This window comes from Hemiscyllium ocellatum, chromosome 9, assembly GCF_020745735.1.
Source record: "Hemiscyllium ocellatum isolate sHemOce1 chromosome 9, sHemOce1.pat.X.cur, whole genome shotgun sequence".
NCBI lineage: Eukaryota > Metazoa > Chordata > Chondrichthyes > Orectolobiformes > Hemiscylliidae > Hemiscyllium > Hemiscyllium ocellatum.
In genome coordinates, this window is record NC_083409.1 from 59,730,731 (window position 1) to 59,749,670 (window position 18,940).

At 41.7% G+C, this 18,940-nt stretch overlaps 1 protein-coding gene across 2 annotated transcripts in view; it reads right to left on the reverse strand.

The window, feature by feature from the left end:
- Positions 1-18,940, reverse strand: part of LOC132819066 (SERPINE1 mRNA-binding protein 1-like) — a 47,771-nt gene that overhangs the window by 13,444 nt on the left and 15,387 nt on the right. Inside the window, exons 3-7 of one of the 2 annotated variants that reach the window (XM_060830392.1) lie at positions 8,496-8,627; positions 8,055-8,126; positions 7,884-7,958; positions 6,154-6,334; positions 4,759-4,803 (exon numbers count right to left, since the gene is read on the reverse strand). In XM_060830392.1, the coding sequence (XP_060686375.1) occupies positions 4,759-4,803; positions 6,154-6,334; positions 7,884-7,958; positions 8,055-8,126; positions 8,496-8,627 (505 nt within the window). Of the gene's footprint in view, positions 1-4,758; positions 4,804-6,153; positions 6,335-7,883; positions 7,959-8,054; positions 8,139-8,495; positions 8,628-18,940 lie in introns of both variants that reach the window. The other variant, XM_060830390.1, reaches the window with a different exon arrangement.

Sequence of the window (18,940 nt, forward strand, 5' to 3'; positions counted from 1 at the left end):
AATCCTCAGGACCTGATCAGGTGTACCCTAGAACTCTGTGGGAATCTAGGGAAGTGATTGCTGGGCCTGAGATATTTGAATCAACTATAGTCACATGGGAGGTGCTGGAAGACTGGAGGTTGGCTAATGTGGTGTCACTATTTAAGAATGATGCTAAGGACAAATGAGGAAACGATAGACCAATGTACCGGATATCGGTGGTAGGCAAGTTAGAACACAGAACGTTACAGCGCAGTACACGCCCTTCGGCCTTCGATGTTGCGCCAACCTGTGAAATTAATTTGACACCCATCTAACCTATACCGTTCCATCGTTATCCATGTCTGTCTAATGCTCATTTAAATGCCATTAATGTCAGGAAGTCTACTACTGCTGCAGGCAGGCCATTCCACGCCCCTATTACTCAGAGTAAAGAAATTACCTCTGATATCTGTCCGATATCGATCATCCCTCTCAATGTAAAGCTATGCCCCCTCGTGCTAGCCTTCACCATCCGAGGAAAAAGGCTCTCACTGTCCACCCTAACTCACCCTCTGATGATCTTATACATCTCGATTAAGTCACCTCTCAACCTTCTCTATAACGAAAACCACCTCAGTTCCCGCAGCCTTTCCTTATAAGGCCTTCCTTCCATTCCAGGTAACATCCTTGTAAATCTCCTCTGAACCCTTTCCAAACCTTCCACATCCTTCATACAATACGGTGACCAGAACTGTACACAATACTCCAGGCGCGGCCATACCAGTGTCTTGTACGGCTGAAACTTGACCTCGTGATTCCGAAATTCAATCTCCCCCTATCAATAAACACCACATGCCTTCTTAACAACCCTATCAACCTGGGTGGCAACTTTCTGGGATTTATGCACCTGGACACAGATCTCTGTTCATTTACACTGCCTTGAATTTTATTAGTCCAGTACTCTGCCTTCCTGTTATTTTTGCAAAGTGAACTACCTCACACCTTTCCACATTAAACTCCATTTGCCACTTCTCAGCCCAGTTCTGCATTTTATCTACGTCCCTCTGTAACCCACAACATCTTTCTGCACTATCCACAACTCTGCCTACCTCAGTGTCATCCACAAATTTACTAATCTATCGTTCTACGCCCACCTCCAAGCCATTAATAAAAATGACAAACAGCGGTGGGCCTGAAACAGATCCTTGTGGCATACCACTAGTAACTGAGCTCCAGGATCAACATTTCCCATCAACCACCACCCTATGTTCTTTCAGCTAGCCAATTTCATCTCCAAACCGCTTAATCATCTTCAATCCCAAAACTCTATTTTGTTCAATAGCCTACCGCATGGTACCTTATCAAACTCCTTGCTGAAGTCCATATACACATCAATTTACCTTCATCCACCGGTTTTGTCACCTTCTCGAAAAACTCAATAGGGTTAGTTCAGCACAGCCTACCCTTCACAAAACCATGTTGACTATCCCTAAACAAATTAATCCTTTCCAGATGATTAAAAATCCTCTCTCTCGTAATCTTTTTCAACACCTTACCCACAACCGAAGTAAGGCTCACTGGCCTATAATTACCAGGGTTGTCCTGACTCCCCTTCTTAAACAATCGTTGGAGGGAATTCGGAGAGACAGGGTTCACATGTACTTGGAAAGGCAAGGACTGATTGAGGATTGTCAACATGGCTTTGTGCGTGGGAAATCATGACTCACAAACATGATTGAGGCTTTTGAAGTAGCAAAGAGGATTGATGAAGGCAGAACGGTGAACGTGATCTATATGGATTTCAATAAGGCTTTCGACAAGGTTCCCCATGGGAGCTGGTTAACAAGGTCAGATCTCATGAAATACGAGAACTAGCCATTTGGATACAGAACTGGCTCAAAGGTACAAGACAGAGGGTGGTGGGGAGGATTGCTTTTCAGATTGGAGGCCTGTAACCACCGGAGTGCCACAAGGATCACTGCTGGGTCCACTACTTTTTACCTGTATAGAAATGATTTGGATGTGAACATAGGAGCTATAGTTAGTAAGTTTGCAGATGACAGCAAAATTGGAAGTGTAGTGGACAGCAAAGAGGGTTACCTCAGATTACAACAGGATCTAGACCAGATGGGCCAATGAGCTAAGTCGTGGCAGATAGAGTTTAATTTAGATAAATGTGAGGTGCTGCATTTTGGAAAAGCAGAAATTATACACTTAATGGTAAGGTCCTAGGGAGTGTTGCTGGATAAAGAGACCTTGGAGTGCAGGTTCATAGTTCCTTGAAAGTAGAGTTGCAGGTAGAAAGGATAATGAAGGCAGCGTTTGTTATGCTTTCCTTTATTGGTCAGTTTTGAGTACAGGAGTTGAGGGGTCATGTTGCAGCTGTACAGGACATTGGTTACGCCACTTTTGGAATACTGCGTGCAATTCTAGTCTCCTTCCTATCGGAATAATGTTGTGAAACTCGAAAGGGTTCAGAAAAGATTTACAAGGATGTTGCCAGGGTTGGAGGATTTGAGCTAAAAGGGAGAGGCTGAATAGGCTGGGACTGTTTTCCCATGTGCATCAGAGGCTGAGGGCTGACCTTATAGAGGTTTATAAGATCATGAGGGGCATGGATATGAAAAATAGACAAAGTCTTTTCCCTGGGGTGTGAGGGTCCAGAACTAGATTCATAGGTTTAGGGTGAAACGGGCAAGAGATTTAAGAGACAACTTTTTCATACAGAGGGTAGTGTGTGTATGGAATGGGCTGCCAGAGGAAGTGGTGGAGACAGGTACAATTGCAACATTTAAAAGGCATCTGGATGGGATATGAATAAGAAGGGTTAGAGGGATATGAGCCAAGTGCTGGCAAATGGGACGAGAGCAAGTTGGGATATGTGGTTGGCATGGACAAGTTGGCTGAAAGGTCTGTTTCCATCCTGTACATCTCTCGGATTCTAAGGAATAATTCTACACCACGTTGACAAACTACGGGCAAGGAACAGGGATATCTATAATCTTTAGAAGTTACAGACATGCTCATTCTACAATACTGCCAGTCTGTTATTGAGCAGGATGTGATCATCACCATTTCTGCCAAAGTTGTTATATTAATAATTTTGTTTTTTTTGGGGGGGGGCGGAGAACTTTCCACGTTTTTCATTTGGTTAATGAAAGTGATAGAAACGGACATCATAAATAAAAAATAGTAGACAGAAAATGTAAGGCTCTACAGCAAAGGGTCAAAGTGTACTAATCCTGGAATGTTATTAATGTTATTAATTACTATGCAAATATTCAAGTGAAAGAATCAGGTTGTTCTAAAATAAGATACATTTCTCAGTCAGCTGTACAGCGTGGAAACAGACACTGCAGTCCAAACCATCCATGTTGATCAGATACCCTAAATTAATCTAATCTACTCTTACTTGCGCGCCTTGGCCCACATCCCTCTAAATCCTTCCTATTCAAATACCCATCCAGATGTCTTTTAAAAGTTATCATAGTACCAGCCTCCGCCACTTCCTCTGGCAGATCATTGCATACATGCATCAACCTCTGGGCGAAAAAGTTGGCCCTCAGATCTCTTTTACATCTTTCCCCTCTCAAACTAAACCTATGCCCTCTAGTTTTCCCTATCCTGGGGAAAAGACCTTGACTAATCACTTTTTTTGTACCCTTCATGATTTTACAAACCTAAGGTCACCCCAACAGTCCCAGCCTATTCGGCTCTCCCTGCGGCTCAAACCCTTCCCTCAAGTGAAGGTGCTTCCCAGATTGGACTCAGAACTGAAAAAGGTCCGTACTCAGTTACTGAACAACAAAATACAATTCAGGAAATCACTGCATTACTGTTCTTGTGTTGAACTCAAAAGAGAAATTATATTGTGTTATGATCTGTACTGACATCAGCACAAAAAATGGACCCCCAATATATAGAGCAGTCAGACCATCTAATGGTGAGCAAGCATGATACAGAATTACTCTGCAGGTTGTACTGGCAGGCTCTGAATAGAGATGCATGCAGATTAAAAGACAGCTGTTATGAAATATAAATCTTCAATCTGAAGCGAACAACCCTCAAAACAAACATAAAGAGGTTACCACAGCATTAATACATCACAAATCACTTACCTCTTCCAAAAGCATCAAGTTGGAATGGTATGGAATTGCAAACTACAGAAGTTAGCCTTCATTCATGAAAAAAATATGAATCTGTGAGCCTGTTACTTTTAGGTTTTATCCCCGATTACAATTTTAAGTTAATTGGAAGTCCTCTCCCAATAGTAGGATCAAGTGAGTCAGCAGAATTCAGCTTACTACATTGTAATTTTCACAGAGATGATCCATCCAACTATATTGCTGATAATTCAAAATTTCCTTAAATAAGCATTTTTAGTGTGAAAGGATACTGACAAATCCAGGCAGCTTTGCCAAGTTTAATAACTGCTTTCAGGCACCAAGTCCACCCATAGCAAAAATGAAAACACCAGATGACACTGCACCGATTATTTTATATACTGATCCAAAAGGTTTACAGCACCAGTAAGTTCTGCAGTGTTCCCAAACATGCTTTCACCATACAATCACATCTTTGCAGAAATTAATTTCCCACAATACTGCATTTTAGAATGCTCCATCTTCACTTAGCTGCAGTTGATTTTTTTATCAAAAAGCTATATTTGTATTATACTTAAACACAGTGTCTGATGTGTAACAATCCAGCCACCCATGAGACAAAATAGATGACAATGCCCAGCAGTATTATACAAAAAAAACTGAGAAGCTACAAAAGTTATAGGAAATGCATTACCGTATATTCCAAATGATGGACATCTGCCTCGCTTTCAAAACGTTTCTAGCAAACAAAATTTTACAACAATTCTGAATATCAATATTGGGCACTGACATAAATTACAAATTACAGAAAAAAGTAGTTCAAAGAAATGTGTAACGAGCCTATCTTTCTCATACAATTTAGGCATTGTTATAAAGCATCGAGTCCTATAGAAGTTAAAATGAATGTGACTGCGTAGTGTATTGAGATGGATAGAAAATTGGCTAGCAGATAGGAGATAAAGAACAAGAACAAATGCTTTGCTTCCCTGAATGGCAGGCAGTGACTAAATGGGTACCACAACGATGGGGACAAAAATCCCAACTACTCACAATGTCTAGTAATGATTTAGATGAGAGAACTAAATGTAATATCTGAAAATGTGCAGATGACACAAAGCTGGAAGGAAGGTGAGCTGCGAGGAGGATACAGAAATGTTGCAGTGTGACTTAGACTGTGTGCGCAAGCACATACGGATGCAGAAAAATGTGGATACATGTGAAGTTATCTATTTCAGTAGCAAATAAGAGGACAGATTATGATTTGAATGGCTATAAACAGAGACAGGGAAATATTCAACAAGACCTGCGAGCTCTCGTGCACCAATTGGTAAAAGCAAGTGCAGCAGGTAACGAAGAAGAGTAACTGCATGTTGGCCTTCACAGGAAGAGGATTCAAGTGCAGGAAGGAGAAGTCATGGTGCTACTTTACAGGGCATTGGTGAAGACACACCTGAAATAAGGTTTGCAGTTTTGAACCTCTTATCTGAGGCAATATGTTCTTGCTGTACAGGGAGTGCAGCAAAGGTTTACCAAACTGATTCCTGGAGTCGCAGGACTGATGATGATGTGAGACTGATTTGGTCAGGATGGTATTTACTGGAGTTTAGAAGAATGAGGGGAGATCTCAAACTTCCAACAGTACTGAGAGGTTCCTGATGTTGGGGAAAAGTTTAAGGATGAGGAGTAAACCTTTTAGGACTGAGGACGCAATAAAGTGCCTTCACCAAGAGAGTGATGAGCCTATGGAATTCACTACCACAATGTGAATTGAGGCCAAAACAATGTGCTTTCAAGGAGATAGAGGATATTGTTTTCGTGGTTAAAAGGGATCAAGGGAAATGGAGAAGGCTTTGATTAGGTATTAATATCTATGATCAACTTTGATCATGGAGAGGCTGAATGGCCTCTTCGTGCTCCATGTGTTCTCATGATTACCAATTTAATTTTAATCTAATTCTACTAACCGAGTTTATGATTTCTAAAAAAACAATTACGACATTATGCTAAGCAAATGTAACATTTTAAAATACTAAAACTATTTAATGCAAGAATATGGTTTCTGTAATTCACAGCTGTGCTCAATACCTACCTCTTCAGTTTTAGGTTTGCGCAAAACAAAACCCTTCTTCCACTGACTGCTGTCACAACCCTCATTAGGTTTGCGGATATTAAACTCAGCTTTTGCTCGTTCTTTATCTTGCATGGCTTTCCACTCATCCAGGGTCATTTCCTTTGGACCTTCTTCTTTAACCTCTTCTACTTCGTTTTCCCTGTTAGACAGGGATGTATTAGGTACAGGAAGTCCTTGGATAGAAAAGTATCAAAAACCATCCAGATGTTCAAATGCAACAAGATCTGGACGATATTCAGGCTTGGGCTGACAAATGGCAATTAACATTAATGCCACAAATGCAAGGCAATGACCATCACTAACAATCTAACTACTGCCCACTGAGATTCACTGAACCCCCCCACTATCAATGCCCTTAGGGTAACCATTGACCATAATTCAACTGGACTTGCCATACAAACACAGGGCTTCAAGAGCAGGTCTAGAGATAATGCAGCCAAGTAACTCACCAAATTCTGTCCATTATCTACAAGGCCAGATTCCAGAGTATAATGGAGCACTACGCCCCTTGTCTGGATGGGTGCATCTCCAAAGACACTGTGCCACACTTGACAAAGCAGTCCACTTGATTGGCACCACATCCATAGCATATTCCAAACTCATAACCACTATCATCTCGAAGGTCAAGGGCAGCAGATACCTGGGAACACAACTACCTGAAAGTTCCCTCCAAGGTCGTCACCATCTTGACTAGAAAATATGCTGCCATTTTTTCAGTCACTGGGCCAAAATCCTGGAATTCCCTCCCCACCAGCATTGCAGGGTCAACCAACATGCAGCTCAAGAAGGCATTTATCGCTGTCATCGCCTTTGAGAAGGAGCTCACCACCACCCTCTCAAAGGCAATGACAAACAGGCAATAAATGCTGATAAACCTGATTCAACTACATCTCACGAATAAATAAGAGAAAAGCTTATTCATGAAAGTTAACTAGTCCGGGGTTGCCTAGTTTATCCTTTTTTGAACACAATCAACACTGCAAAATTTTATTTGATAGGGTATTTGCAACCTAATCAGTGTACTGGCAATTTGAACATGTATTCAGATATTATTAGTTGCCCAATATCTGTTCATGCTTTATATATTTTCAATTCCACAAATAGTCATTTTGAGTAACCCAACCATAGTACACATTTTGTTTTAAATGAGAAATACCATGTTTACAAAAACTCATTCTGCCTCAAATACCCCAAAGAATAAAAAAAGCCTTGTACACAAAGAATATTATAGCATGAGGACATAGTGTACCCAATCACATCTATACTACCTTACTACCTGCTCAATCTGTAACCAGATTGTTTAAGTGCTACAGTAACTTTGCCACTCTCAATCCTTGTCAATCATGGCTCATCTCTTCCGCACATTGTCCAGTCTTGCAAACTTCCGAAAGAAATTTGCAGATTTTCAACCTATTCAATTGTTGCATTTCTTTATTACTCCTTTAACTTTGGTATTATAATGCCCAAGACATCGTACGCTTCAGCAACTTGCACTCACTTTTAGGGATTTGTGCCCACACCCAAGGCTTTATGCACCATGTATGTGCTTTACTGAAGCAAGATTTATAAATGATTAAATTTCAACCAGGTTTTGGCAATTCCTACAATTCTATTCACACAAGATTACAACAGAATTTGTTAAGATGCTTGTTAAAGATCTTTAACTCTCATATCACTTGACAACTCACTTGTTCTCAGAGTCAACTACTTGTTGTTCATCTCCCTCAGGTGTCTCTTCAGTAACAGCTGATTGATCAAGTTCACTATGCATAGACAGAAAAAAGTCTTAGTTTTATAGGCCACACTCACTGCAAACAGAATTACCAAGGTTTTAAACAAGAAATAGTTTTTGTACTAACCCAAGTTCATCTTTTACTGTTCCCCAGTTGTGTGATCCACTGCCACCCCGTTTGTCTTCTGGTTTCAGGCCACTGTAAGAGAAACTACTCTCTCTATATATCTGCTGTATATACATAACTACTCAATTTAAAATAAAAACTCAACAGCATTTCCAAAATTATTGGCACTTTAAAGTATTTGCATTTCAACTAATTCACTGCATTAGGTTTAGATACAAGCTGATTTCTTATTGAACCTTAAATTAACATTCTACCTCCAAATAATGTATTCTGGAAATTCTGTTTTAAATTGTCAAATTAAAAAGTTACATAAGCAAAACATTTCATCTTTATTTTAACTGGCAGGTTAAAGACAAAGATTTTGTGTTTACCCATAATCAATAATGCACGCCTTAAAATTGTTAAGAATTCTTTATTGCAACAATAGTTATATCAACTTACGATCGGTCACTTCCACTATGCCTGTCAAATTCACGTTTTCCACGGGAGTCAAAACCATCACTTCTTCCCAGACCACGACCACGGCCACGTCCTCTTCCACGTCCACGCAAAGGTCTGTCACGATCAACAGGCCTAGGTAAAAAGCAATAAATTAAACACAATATAAAAATGCTAATGCTTCAGTCATCAAAAGCCACAACAAATCAATTTTATTTATCCACTTGTTCATGAAAAAGATGCAAAGCAGTTTTTAGAACAATGTTACAACAGACAACTCTCTCATCTCCCATTTCGTACTTCTGGACAGTTTAGGACTGCATGCTTGCAATCTAACACTTTCGACCCTTTTAATGCCTTTGTAAGCAGGATCTTCATTTAACAAACAAAAACAGAAATTGCTCAATAAATTCAACAAGTCTGGCAGCATCTGTGGAGAGAAAGCAGAGCCGGTGTTTCGATCCAATGATCCTTCATTAGAACTGGAGCAGAAACACTGACTCTGCTTTCTCTCCACAGATGTTTCTGGACCGGAGTTTCTCCAGCAACTTGCTTTTGTTTTCAGCAGAACATCCTGACTATTGAGTATGTCCAACTTAATGATTCAGAACTTTATGGAAACAGAACTTTCATTACAAATACAATTGCTCAAAGTAAGATCACTGAAATTTGGCTTGGCAACATCTGAATCTACAATTTTTTTTCCACATAACAAAAGATCATGTTTGCTTACAAGATCAGAGTTAGAAGAGCAAGAACTATGAAAACACAGGAGGGCTTGATCAGTTAGATTTAGGAGAAATGCCCTGTTTTTACCAGAGATGTGAATTATTAATGTAATTCCAGAGATGAAAGAAATGTTCAGAAAGTAACTGGTAAACAAGGGAAATTCATGAAGTATCCATGTACTTTATAGATCAAAGAATAGGTTTTTAATTAGTTTGGATCTCCATCTGGGATCTACCAAAAGGGCGCTAAGAGCTTCCAAGAAATGTCATAGTTCAAAATAGCAGGAAGCGAGAAAGATTCCCAATAATAGTGACACTCCTTAGTTTCAATCCAAGAGAAGTGCAAGAACCCTCAAGATACTGGAATACATTGATGAATTCTTGCTTGGAATGAAGCACAGGACAGGAAGCCGTTTACTAAGATTGTTCTGGTTTAAAGAAACTTTTTACTAAATTATAGTAAAGTCAGTAATATGCAGCAGGGCAAGACATAGAACCGAGAACATTACAGCGTAGTACAGGCCCTTCGGCCCTCAAATGTTGCACCAACCTGCGAAACCAATCTGAAGCCATCTAACCTACACTATTCCATAATGATGCATATGCTTATCCAATGACCATTTAAATAGCCTTAAAGTTGGCGATTATACTACTGTTGCAGGCAGGGCATTCCACGCCCTTACTATTGAGTAAAGAACCTACCTCTGACATCTGCCATATATCTATCACTCCTCAATTTAAAGCTATGTCCCCTCATGCTCACCATCTGAGGAAAAAGGCTCTCACTGTCCACCCCATCTTGAGAATGTGTACAGGGTATGAGCAGGTAGTGAAAGAATTAAGTTTTGAGTTTTGTGAAATGAGAGGTTCAGCTGAGCATGACTCAGATCAGATAAGAACTTTCAGTTAACAATAGGGTGGAGGAGGCAAGGGTAATAGGTTAACTAGGTGGAAAAGCATTTATTATGTAGACCCATTTAACAATATTGGAAGCATTCAGCATGTAAGATCAGTTTAACAAGGTGAAAAGTATTCATTATGTGAAGGCAGTTAAGGTTAAGAACATTCATTATGCAACAGCAGATGCTTAATCTTTACTATTGACACTTGTTGATTGTAACAATCATCCAATCAATATGTATGTTGCTTAGCACCAATCCTTGTGGCACTCCACTGGTCACAGGCCTCCAGTCTGAAAAACAACCCTCCACCACCACCCTGATTTCTACCTTCCAGCCAGTTCTGTATCCAAACAGCTAGTTCTCTCTGTATTCAGTGAGATGTAACCTTGACAACCAGTCTCCCATGGAGAACCTTGTCAAACGCCTTACTGAAGTCCATATCGATCACATCTACCGCTCTGTCCTCAATTCTCTGTTACTTCTTCAAAAAACTGAATCAAGTTTGAGACACATGATTTAGAACATAGAACAATACAGCACAGAACAGGCCCTTCGGCCCATGACGTTGTGCCGAACATTTATCCTAGATTAAGCACCTATCCATGTACCTATTCAATTTCCGCTTAAAGGTCACCAATGATTCTGATTCTGCCACTCCCACAGGCAGTGCATTCCATGCCCCCACCACACTCTGGGTAAAGAACCTACCCCTGACATCCCCCCATACCTTCCACCCTTCACCTTGAATTTATGTCCCCTTGTAACACTCTGTTGTACCCGGGGAAAAAGTCTCGGACTGTCTACTTATCTATTCTCCTGATCATCTTATAAACCTCTATCAAGTCACCCCTCATCCTTCGCCGTTCCAATGAGAAAAGACCTAGCACTCTCAACCTATCCTCGACCTATTCACCATTCCAGGCAACATCCTGGTAAATCTCCTCTGCACCCTCTCTAAAGCTTCCACATGTTTCCTAAAGTGAGGCGACCAGAACTGCACACAGTACTCCAAATGTGGCCTTACCAAGGGCCTGTACAGCTGCAACATTACCTCACAACTTTTGAATTCAATCCCTCTGCTAATGAATGCTAATACACCATAGGCCTTTTTACAAGCTCGATCCACCATAGCAACTTTCAAAGAGCTATGAACATAGACTCCAAGATCCCTCTGCTCCTCCACCTTACTAAGAACCCTACCGTTAACCCTGTATTCCGTATTATTTGTCCTTCCAAAATGGACAACCTCACACTTGACAAATTTTGAATTCCATTTGCCACTCCTCAGCCTAGCTCTGCATCATATCTAAGTCCCTTTGCAGCTGACAACAGCCCTCCTAACTATCCACAATTCTACCAATCTTCATATCATCTGCAAATTTACTGACCCACTCTTCGACTCCCTCTTCCAAGTCATTAATAAAAATTACAAACAGCAGAGAACCCAGAAATGATCCCTGCGGAACTCCACTTGTAACTGGGCTCCAGGCTGAATATTTACCATCTACCACCACTCTCTGACTTCGACCAGTTAGCCAGTTCTCTATCCAACTGGCCAAATTTCCCACTATCCCATGCCTCCTGACTTTCCGCATAAGCCTACCATGGGGAACCTGATCAAATGCCTTACTAAAATCCATGTACACTACATCCACTGCTCTACCCTCATCCACATGCTTGGTCACCTCCTCAAAGAATTCAATAAGACTCGTAAGGCAAGACCTACCCCTCACAAATCCGTGCTGGCTGTCCCTATTCAATCAGTGTCCTTCCAGATACTCATAAATCCTATCCCTCAGTACCCTTTCCATTACTTTGCTTACCGCCGAAGTAAGACTAACTGGCCTGTAATTCCCGGGGTTATCCCTATTCCCTTTTTTGAACAGGGGCATAACATTCGCCACTCTCTAGTCCCCTGGTATCATCCCCATTGACAGTGAAGATGAAAAGATCATTGCCAATGGCTCTGCAATTTCCGCTCTTGCTTTCCACATAATCCTAGGATATGGGGGACAAGCCCGGGGGACTTGCCTATCCTCAAGTTTTTCAAAATGCCCAACACATCTTCCTTCCTAACAAGTATCTCCTTTAGCTTACCAGTCCGTTTCATACTCTGCTCTTCAACAATACGGTCCCTCTCATTTGTAAATACTGAAGAAAAGTACTCAGTCAAGACCTCTCCTATCTCTTCCAAATCAATACACGGTCTCCCACTACTGTCCTTGATCGGAACTACCTCGTTCTCGTCATTCTCATGTTTCTCACATACGCATAAGGTCTTGGGATGAGCCTTGATCCTACTCGCTAAAGATTTTTCATGCCCTCTCTTAGCTCTCCTAATCCCTTTCTTCAGCTCCCTCCTGGTTATCCTGTATCCCTCCAACGCTCTGTCTGAACCTTGTTTCCTCAACCTTATGTAAGCCTCTTTCCTCCTCTTTACTAGACATTCAACCTCCCTCGTCAAACAAGGTCCCCTCACACGACCATCTCTTTCCTGCCTGACAGGTACATACATATCAAGGACACATCGCATCTGTTCCTTGAAAAAGTTCCACATTTCAATGACATCCTTCACTGACAGCCTATGCTTCCAACTTATGCTCCTCAGATCCTGTCTTGCAGCATCGTAATTATCCTTCCCCCAATTGTAAAACCTACCCTGTTGCACGGACCTCTCTCTCTCCATAACCAAGGTGAAAGTCACAGAATTGTGGTCACCATCACCAAAATGCTCACCCACTAACAAGCCCATCACTTGTCCCGGTTCGTTACCGAGTACCAAATCCAATATGGCCTCCCCTCTGGTCGGACAATCTACATACTGAGTTAGAAAAGCTTCCTGGACACACTGCACGAACACTGCCCCGTCCAATCTATTTGATCTAAAGAGCTTCCAATCAATATTTGGGAAGTTGAAATCGCCCATGACTACTACTACCCTGTGGCTTCTGCACCTTTCCAAAATCTGTTTCCCAATCTGTTTCTCCACATCTCTGCTGCTATTGGGGGGGCCTATAGTAAACACCCAACAAGGTGACTGCTCCTTTCTTATTTCTGACTTCAGCCCATACTACCTCCAAAAGGCAGATCCCCATCTTTCTGTAGCCATTATACCATTTCTAATTAGCAATGCCACACCCCTTCCTTTTTTTTAACCACCCTCCCTCACCTTACTGAAACACCTGTAACCAGGAACCTCCAACAACCATTCCTGTCCCTCTTCTATCCACATTTCCGTGATGGCCACAACATCGTAGCCCCAAACACTGATCTACGCCTTAAGTTCACCCACCTTACTTCTGATACTCCTTGCATTGAAGTATACACACTTGAACCCATCTCTGTGTCCACAAGTATTCCCTGTCAGTGCTACCTTCTCCACTCCCTCCCTACATTCTTGGACATCCTGAAAAACAGCTAACCTACTTGCTGGACTACAAGCCCGAATCTCACCCCCCTGCCAAATTAGTTTAAACCCCCACGAAGAGTGCTAGCCAACCTACCTCCCAGGATATTGGTGCCCTTCTGATTCAGGCTCAACCCATCCTGCTTGTACAGGTCCCACCTTCCCCAGAATGCAGTCCAATTGTCCAAATACCTGAAGCTCTCCCTCCTACACCATCCTTGCAGCCACGTGTTCAACTGCACTCTCTCCCTATTCCTTGCCTCACTGTCATATGGCACCAGCAACAACCCAGAGATGACGACTCTGTCCATCCTAGCTTTTAGCTTCCAGCCTAACTCCCTGAGCTCCTGAATGACCTCCCCACCCCTCTTCCTACCTATGTCGTTGGTGCCAATGTGCACCATGACTTCTGGCTGCACACCTCCCCCTTAAGGATTCTGAAGACACGGTCTGAGACGTCTCAGACCTTGGCACCAGGGAGGCAACAAACCATGAGAGTCTCGCCCATGTCCACAGAACCGCCTGTCTGTCCCTCTAACTATACAGTCTCCTATAACTAGGAGATTTCCCACATAGAGAGCCATGTTGACTATCCCTGATCAGTCCTTGCCTTTCCAAATACATGAACATTCTGTCACTCAGGATTCCCTCCAACAACTTGCCCACCACCGACATCAGGCTCACTGGTCTATAGTTCCCTGGCTTGTCCTTACCACCTTTCTTCAACAGTGGCACCACATTAACCAACCTCCAGTCTTCTGGCACCTCACCTGTGACTATCGATGATACAAATATCTCAGCAAAAGGACCAGCAATCACTTCCCTAGCTTCCCATAGTGTTCTAGGATACAGCTGATCAGGTCCCAGGGATTTATCCACTTGTATGCAGTGCTCAAGCAACCGAAGCCTTCAACACTTGTATTCACAGTCGGAGGCTGAGGAGTGAGGTTTATAAATTCATGAGGGGCATGGATAGGATAAATAGACAACACTTTTTGACGTGGGGGATTCCAGAACTGGAGGGCATAGGTTTACAGTGAGGGGAAAAATATAAAAGTGACTTAAGGGGCCACCCTTTCACACAGAGGGTGGTGCATGTATGGAATGAGCAGCCAGAGGGAATGGTGGAGGCATGTACAATTACAGCATTTAAAAGGTATTTGGATGGGTGTAAGAGGAGGAAGGGTTTAGTGGAATGGAACTAGATTAGGTTAGGATATCTGGTCAGTTTAGACGAGTTAGACGGAAAGGTCTATTTCCATGCTGTTCATCTTTATGACTATCTGGATACTTCGCCCTGTAAAATGACTATATAATTCATTAAGAATCTGCTGTTCCAGACAAAAGACCACGAACTCATGTTCCTGTGCACATTGACTATCATTCTCTCCCCCTCCAGGACCTGGAATAAACATGAAGGAGGTCAAATAATACTGAGTCTCTGAGCAATTTGCTTCAAGTGTGTTTGTGTATGCACACACGTGTGTGTGTGTGTGTGTGTGTGTGTGTGTGTATAGTGGGGCCGCGGACAGGACTACAATCTAATCATCCGATCATCATCTATGTCTCAATTAAGTCACCTCTTAACCATCTTCTGTCTAACGAATACAGCCTCAAGTCCCTCAGACTTTCCTCATAAGACCTTCCCTCCATACCAGCAACATCCTGATAAATCTCCTCTGCACCTTTTCCAATCCTTCTACATCCTTCCTATTATGCAGCGACCAGAACCGTACACAATACTCCAAGTGCAACCGCACCAGAGTTTTGTACAGCTGCAACATGGCCTCATGGCTCTGAAACTCAATCCCTCTCCTAATAAAAGCTAACTGTACACTTTCTTAACAATCCTATTAACTTGGGTGGCAACTTTCAGGGATCTGTGTACTTGGACACCAAGATCTCTCTGCTCATCCACACCAAGAATTGTACCTTTAGCCAAGTATTCTGTGTTCCTGTTATTCCTTCCAAAGTGAATCACCTCACACTTCACATTAAACTCCATTTGCCACCTCTCAGCCCAGCTCTGCAGCTTACCGGTGCCCCTTTGTAACCGGCAACATCCTTCCGCACTGCCACAACCCCATCAACTTTAGTGTCATCAGCATATTTATGAACTCATCCTTCTACGTCCTCATTCAGGTCATTTATAAAAATGACAAACACCAGTGGCCCCAATACAGCTCCTTGCAGTACACCACCAGTAACTGAACTCCAGGATGAACACGTCCTATCAACCACATGCTGTCTTCTTACAACGAACCAATTTCTGAAAAAAACGATAAATTACCCTCAATCCTATGCCTCGATATTTTCTGCAATAAGATCCTTCAGTCCAACTCATCCACAGTGACCAGATATCCTAATAAATCTAGTCCCATGTGCCAGCATTTGACCCATTTCCCTCTAAACCCTTCCTATTCACATACCCATCTAGATGCCTTTTAAAATGTTGTAACTGTATCAGCCTCCGCCACTTTCTCTGGCAGCTCATTCCACAAACGCATCACCCTCTGCGTGAAAAAGTTGCCTCTTTAAATCTTTTCTCTTTCACCTTAAACCTATGCCCTTGAATTTTTGACTTCCCCACACTAAGGAAAAGACCGTGCCTATTTACCCTATCCCTCAATTTTATAAATCTCTACGGTCACCCCTCAGCCTTTGACACTCCAGGGAAAATAACGAGAGTCTATTCAGCTTTTCTCAATAGCTCAAACCCACCAAGCCTAGCAACATTCTTGAAGTTTTCTCTGAACCCTTTCAAGTTTCACAACATCCTTACAGATGCAAAGATTCACAAATTCGCTACATACACAAATTGCCCGAGGTTTAGTGATAGCAACCCAGGTTTGATACAAGTAGAGTCGGAAGGCCTCAGAAGCTTTAGATGGGCAAGTGGCTTTCAGATCAGAGTACACAAAGTTCAATACAGCAACTTACATTTATGTGGCACCTTTAATGTAAGATAATGTTAACAGCACTTTCAGACACCAAGAGCACAGAATTCAAGAACTGTCAGGACAGCATTTGAATAAACAAATCCAGAGATAATAAAGTAAGTGGATATTGAAGAAAGAATAAAATGGTGCTTAGCACAGGAGCGTTGAAGGGGATAAAGTAGTTCTCCAATACTAAAATGCACATACTGAGCTGTTTTAAATGGAGGCTTCCCAGTTCGTTATTGCAAGACTCTTAAGAATCAAACTTTGAACCACCCAAAATTATATTTCAGTCATTGCTCTGTACAAATTTTCAAGTATATACCAAAAGAAAAATGACCATATATTTGCCTAGCAAAAAGTAAAATACAAGTTAATAGGTTTCGCTCACAACCCGCAAACAGAATTTCATCTGTCACTTCAACACAGCACTGAGGGAGTGTTATTCTGTTGCAGTCATCCTCCTTCAAAGGGATTACTAAATCAATATATAATACACCTGATCACAGAGAAATTTACTTTTTTTGGATATTTCTCTCAACAAATTTTTTAAAAATTGGACCATTAAACTCATTGCAATTTGTTGGATTCTACAAATGCACAATGTCTCACATTGGCTCCATAACAAACATGACTTTACCAAAACAGATTATCACGAGAAACATTTGCAACACACCCCAAAAGATACAGATCTTGTATAAACACAAACATATTTTTTTTAAAATCATATTAATTAGGACAACAGCTTCTTAAAGTAATTATTCATGAGATGAGTGAGTCGCTAGCTAGGCCAGCATTTATTGCCCACCCCTAAATGCCCAGAAGGCAGTTAATAGTCAACCACATTGCAGTCACGTATAGGTCAGACCAGGTAAGGATGGCAGTTTCCTTCCCAAATGGACGTCAGTGAATCAGGTGGAGTTTCTCACAATCAACAATGGCTTCATGGTCATCAGAGTCTTATTTAAAATTTAAATCAAATTCCACCATCTGCCATGTTGTTATTCGAATCCGGGCCCTAGAACATCCTAAATGATGGTTTTCATGTGATAAATTGGAGAAAAGAAGCTACCGAGAAACAGGTAGCAAAATCATAACTGAACATTTAACAGGAAATGCCACATTCATAAATGCACGCACACAAGTCTTTATTTTTCCCATAATATAAACTGGGAGCCACATACACTACCCAAAGGATCACTGCCAAGTATCTATTAAAATATTGAATATAGGACAGTGTTGAAACAGCAGCATCTCAAAAATACTGAAAAATGCAGGATAGCATTTAAACAGCAACTGTGATTGAAACATTTACAGTAATTGTGTGATGGCAGTGTCCAGCAACTATACTTCAAGTAAAGTACCCAGCCAACTATATAAAATGCCATTTCCATGGTGGAAATGCAAAGAACCCAACTCTGATACAGTCCATTAATACTTGCAGAAGGTGAAATTATGGCAACTAAGTTTCAGAGGCACATAGTATAGAGAGTAAATTCTGAATTACAACCACATTTTAAAAAAATGCACATCAAGAATATTCACTCGAATAAAGACTACCCTAGAGAATGTTCGGAGCAGAACTCCACACTAAAGGAGTCAGTGTACTGAATATACCCAGGAATAGTTTTGGAAATGTGCGAGTTGCATTAGAGTTACAACTCTGTGATCATTGCTTCACTAATCTTCGCCAAAGTGGGAACTAGCCCCCAAATACAGATTTGCAGATTTGACTGTTATGTCTTTTCTCTCGTTACAGGCAGGTCACTTATTAAAACATAGAGTCATAGAGATGTACAGCTGGAAACAGACTCTTCGGTCCAACCTGTCCATGCCGACCATATATCCCAACCCAATCTAGTCCCACCTGCCAGCACCCGGCCCTTATCCCTCCAAACTCTTCCTAGTCATATACCCATCCAAAAGCCTCCTAAAATGTTGCAATTTGACCAGCCTCCACCACATCCTCTGGCAGCTCATTCCGTACACGTACTACCTTCTGTATGAAAAAGTTGCCCCTTAGGTCTCTTTTATATCTTTCCCCTCTCACTCTAAACCTATGCCCTCTAGTTCTGAACTCCCCGACCCCAGGGAAAATACTTTGTCTATTTATTCTATTCATGCCCCTCATAATTTGTAAACCCCTACAAGGTCACCCCTCAGCCTCTGACGCTCCAGGGAAAACAGCCCCAGCCTACTCAGCCTCTCCCTGTAGCTCAAATCCTTCAACCCTGGCAGCATCTTGTAAATCTTTTCTGAACCTTTAAAGTTTCACAATATCTTTCCAAAAGGAAGGAGACCAGATTTGTATGCAATATTCCAATGGTGGCCTAACCAATGTCCTGTACAGACGCAACATGACCACCCAACTCCTGTACTCAATACTCTGACCAATAAAGGAAAGCATACCAAACGCCTTCTTCACTATCCTATCTACCTGCGACTCTACTTTCAAGGAGCTATGAACCTGCAC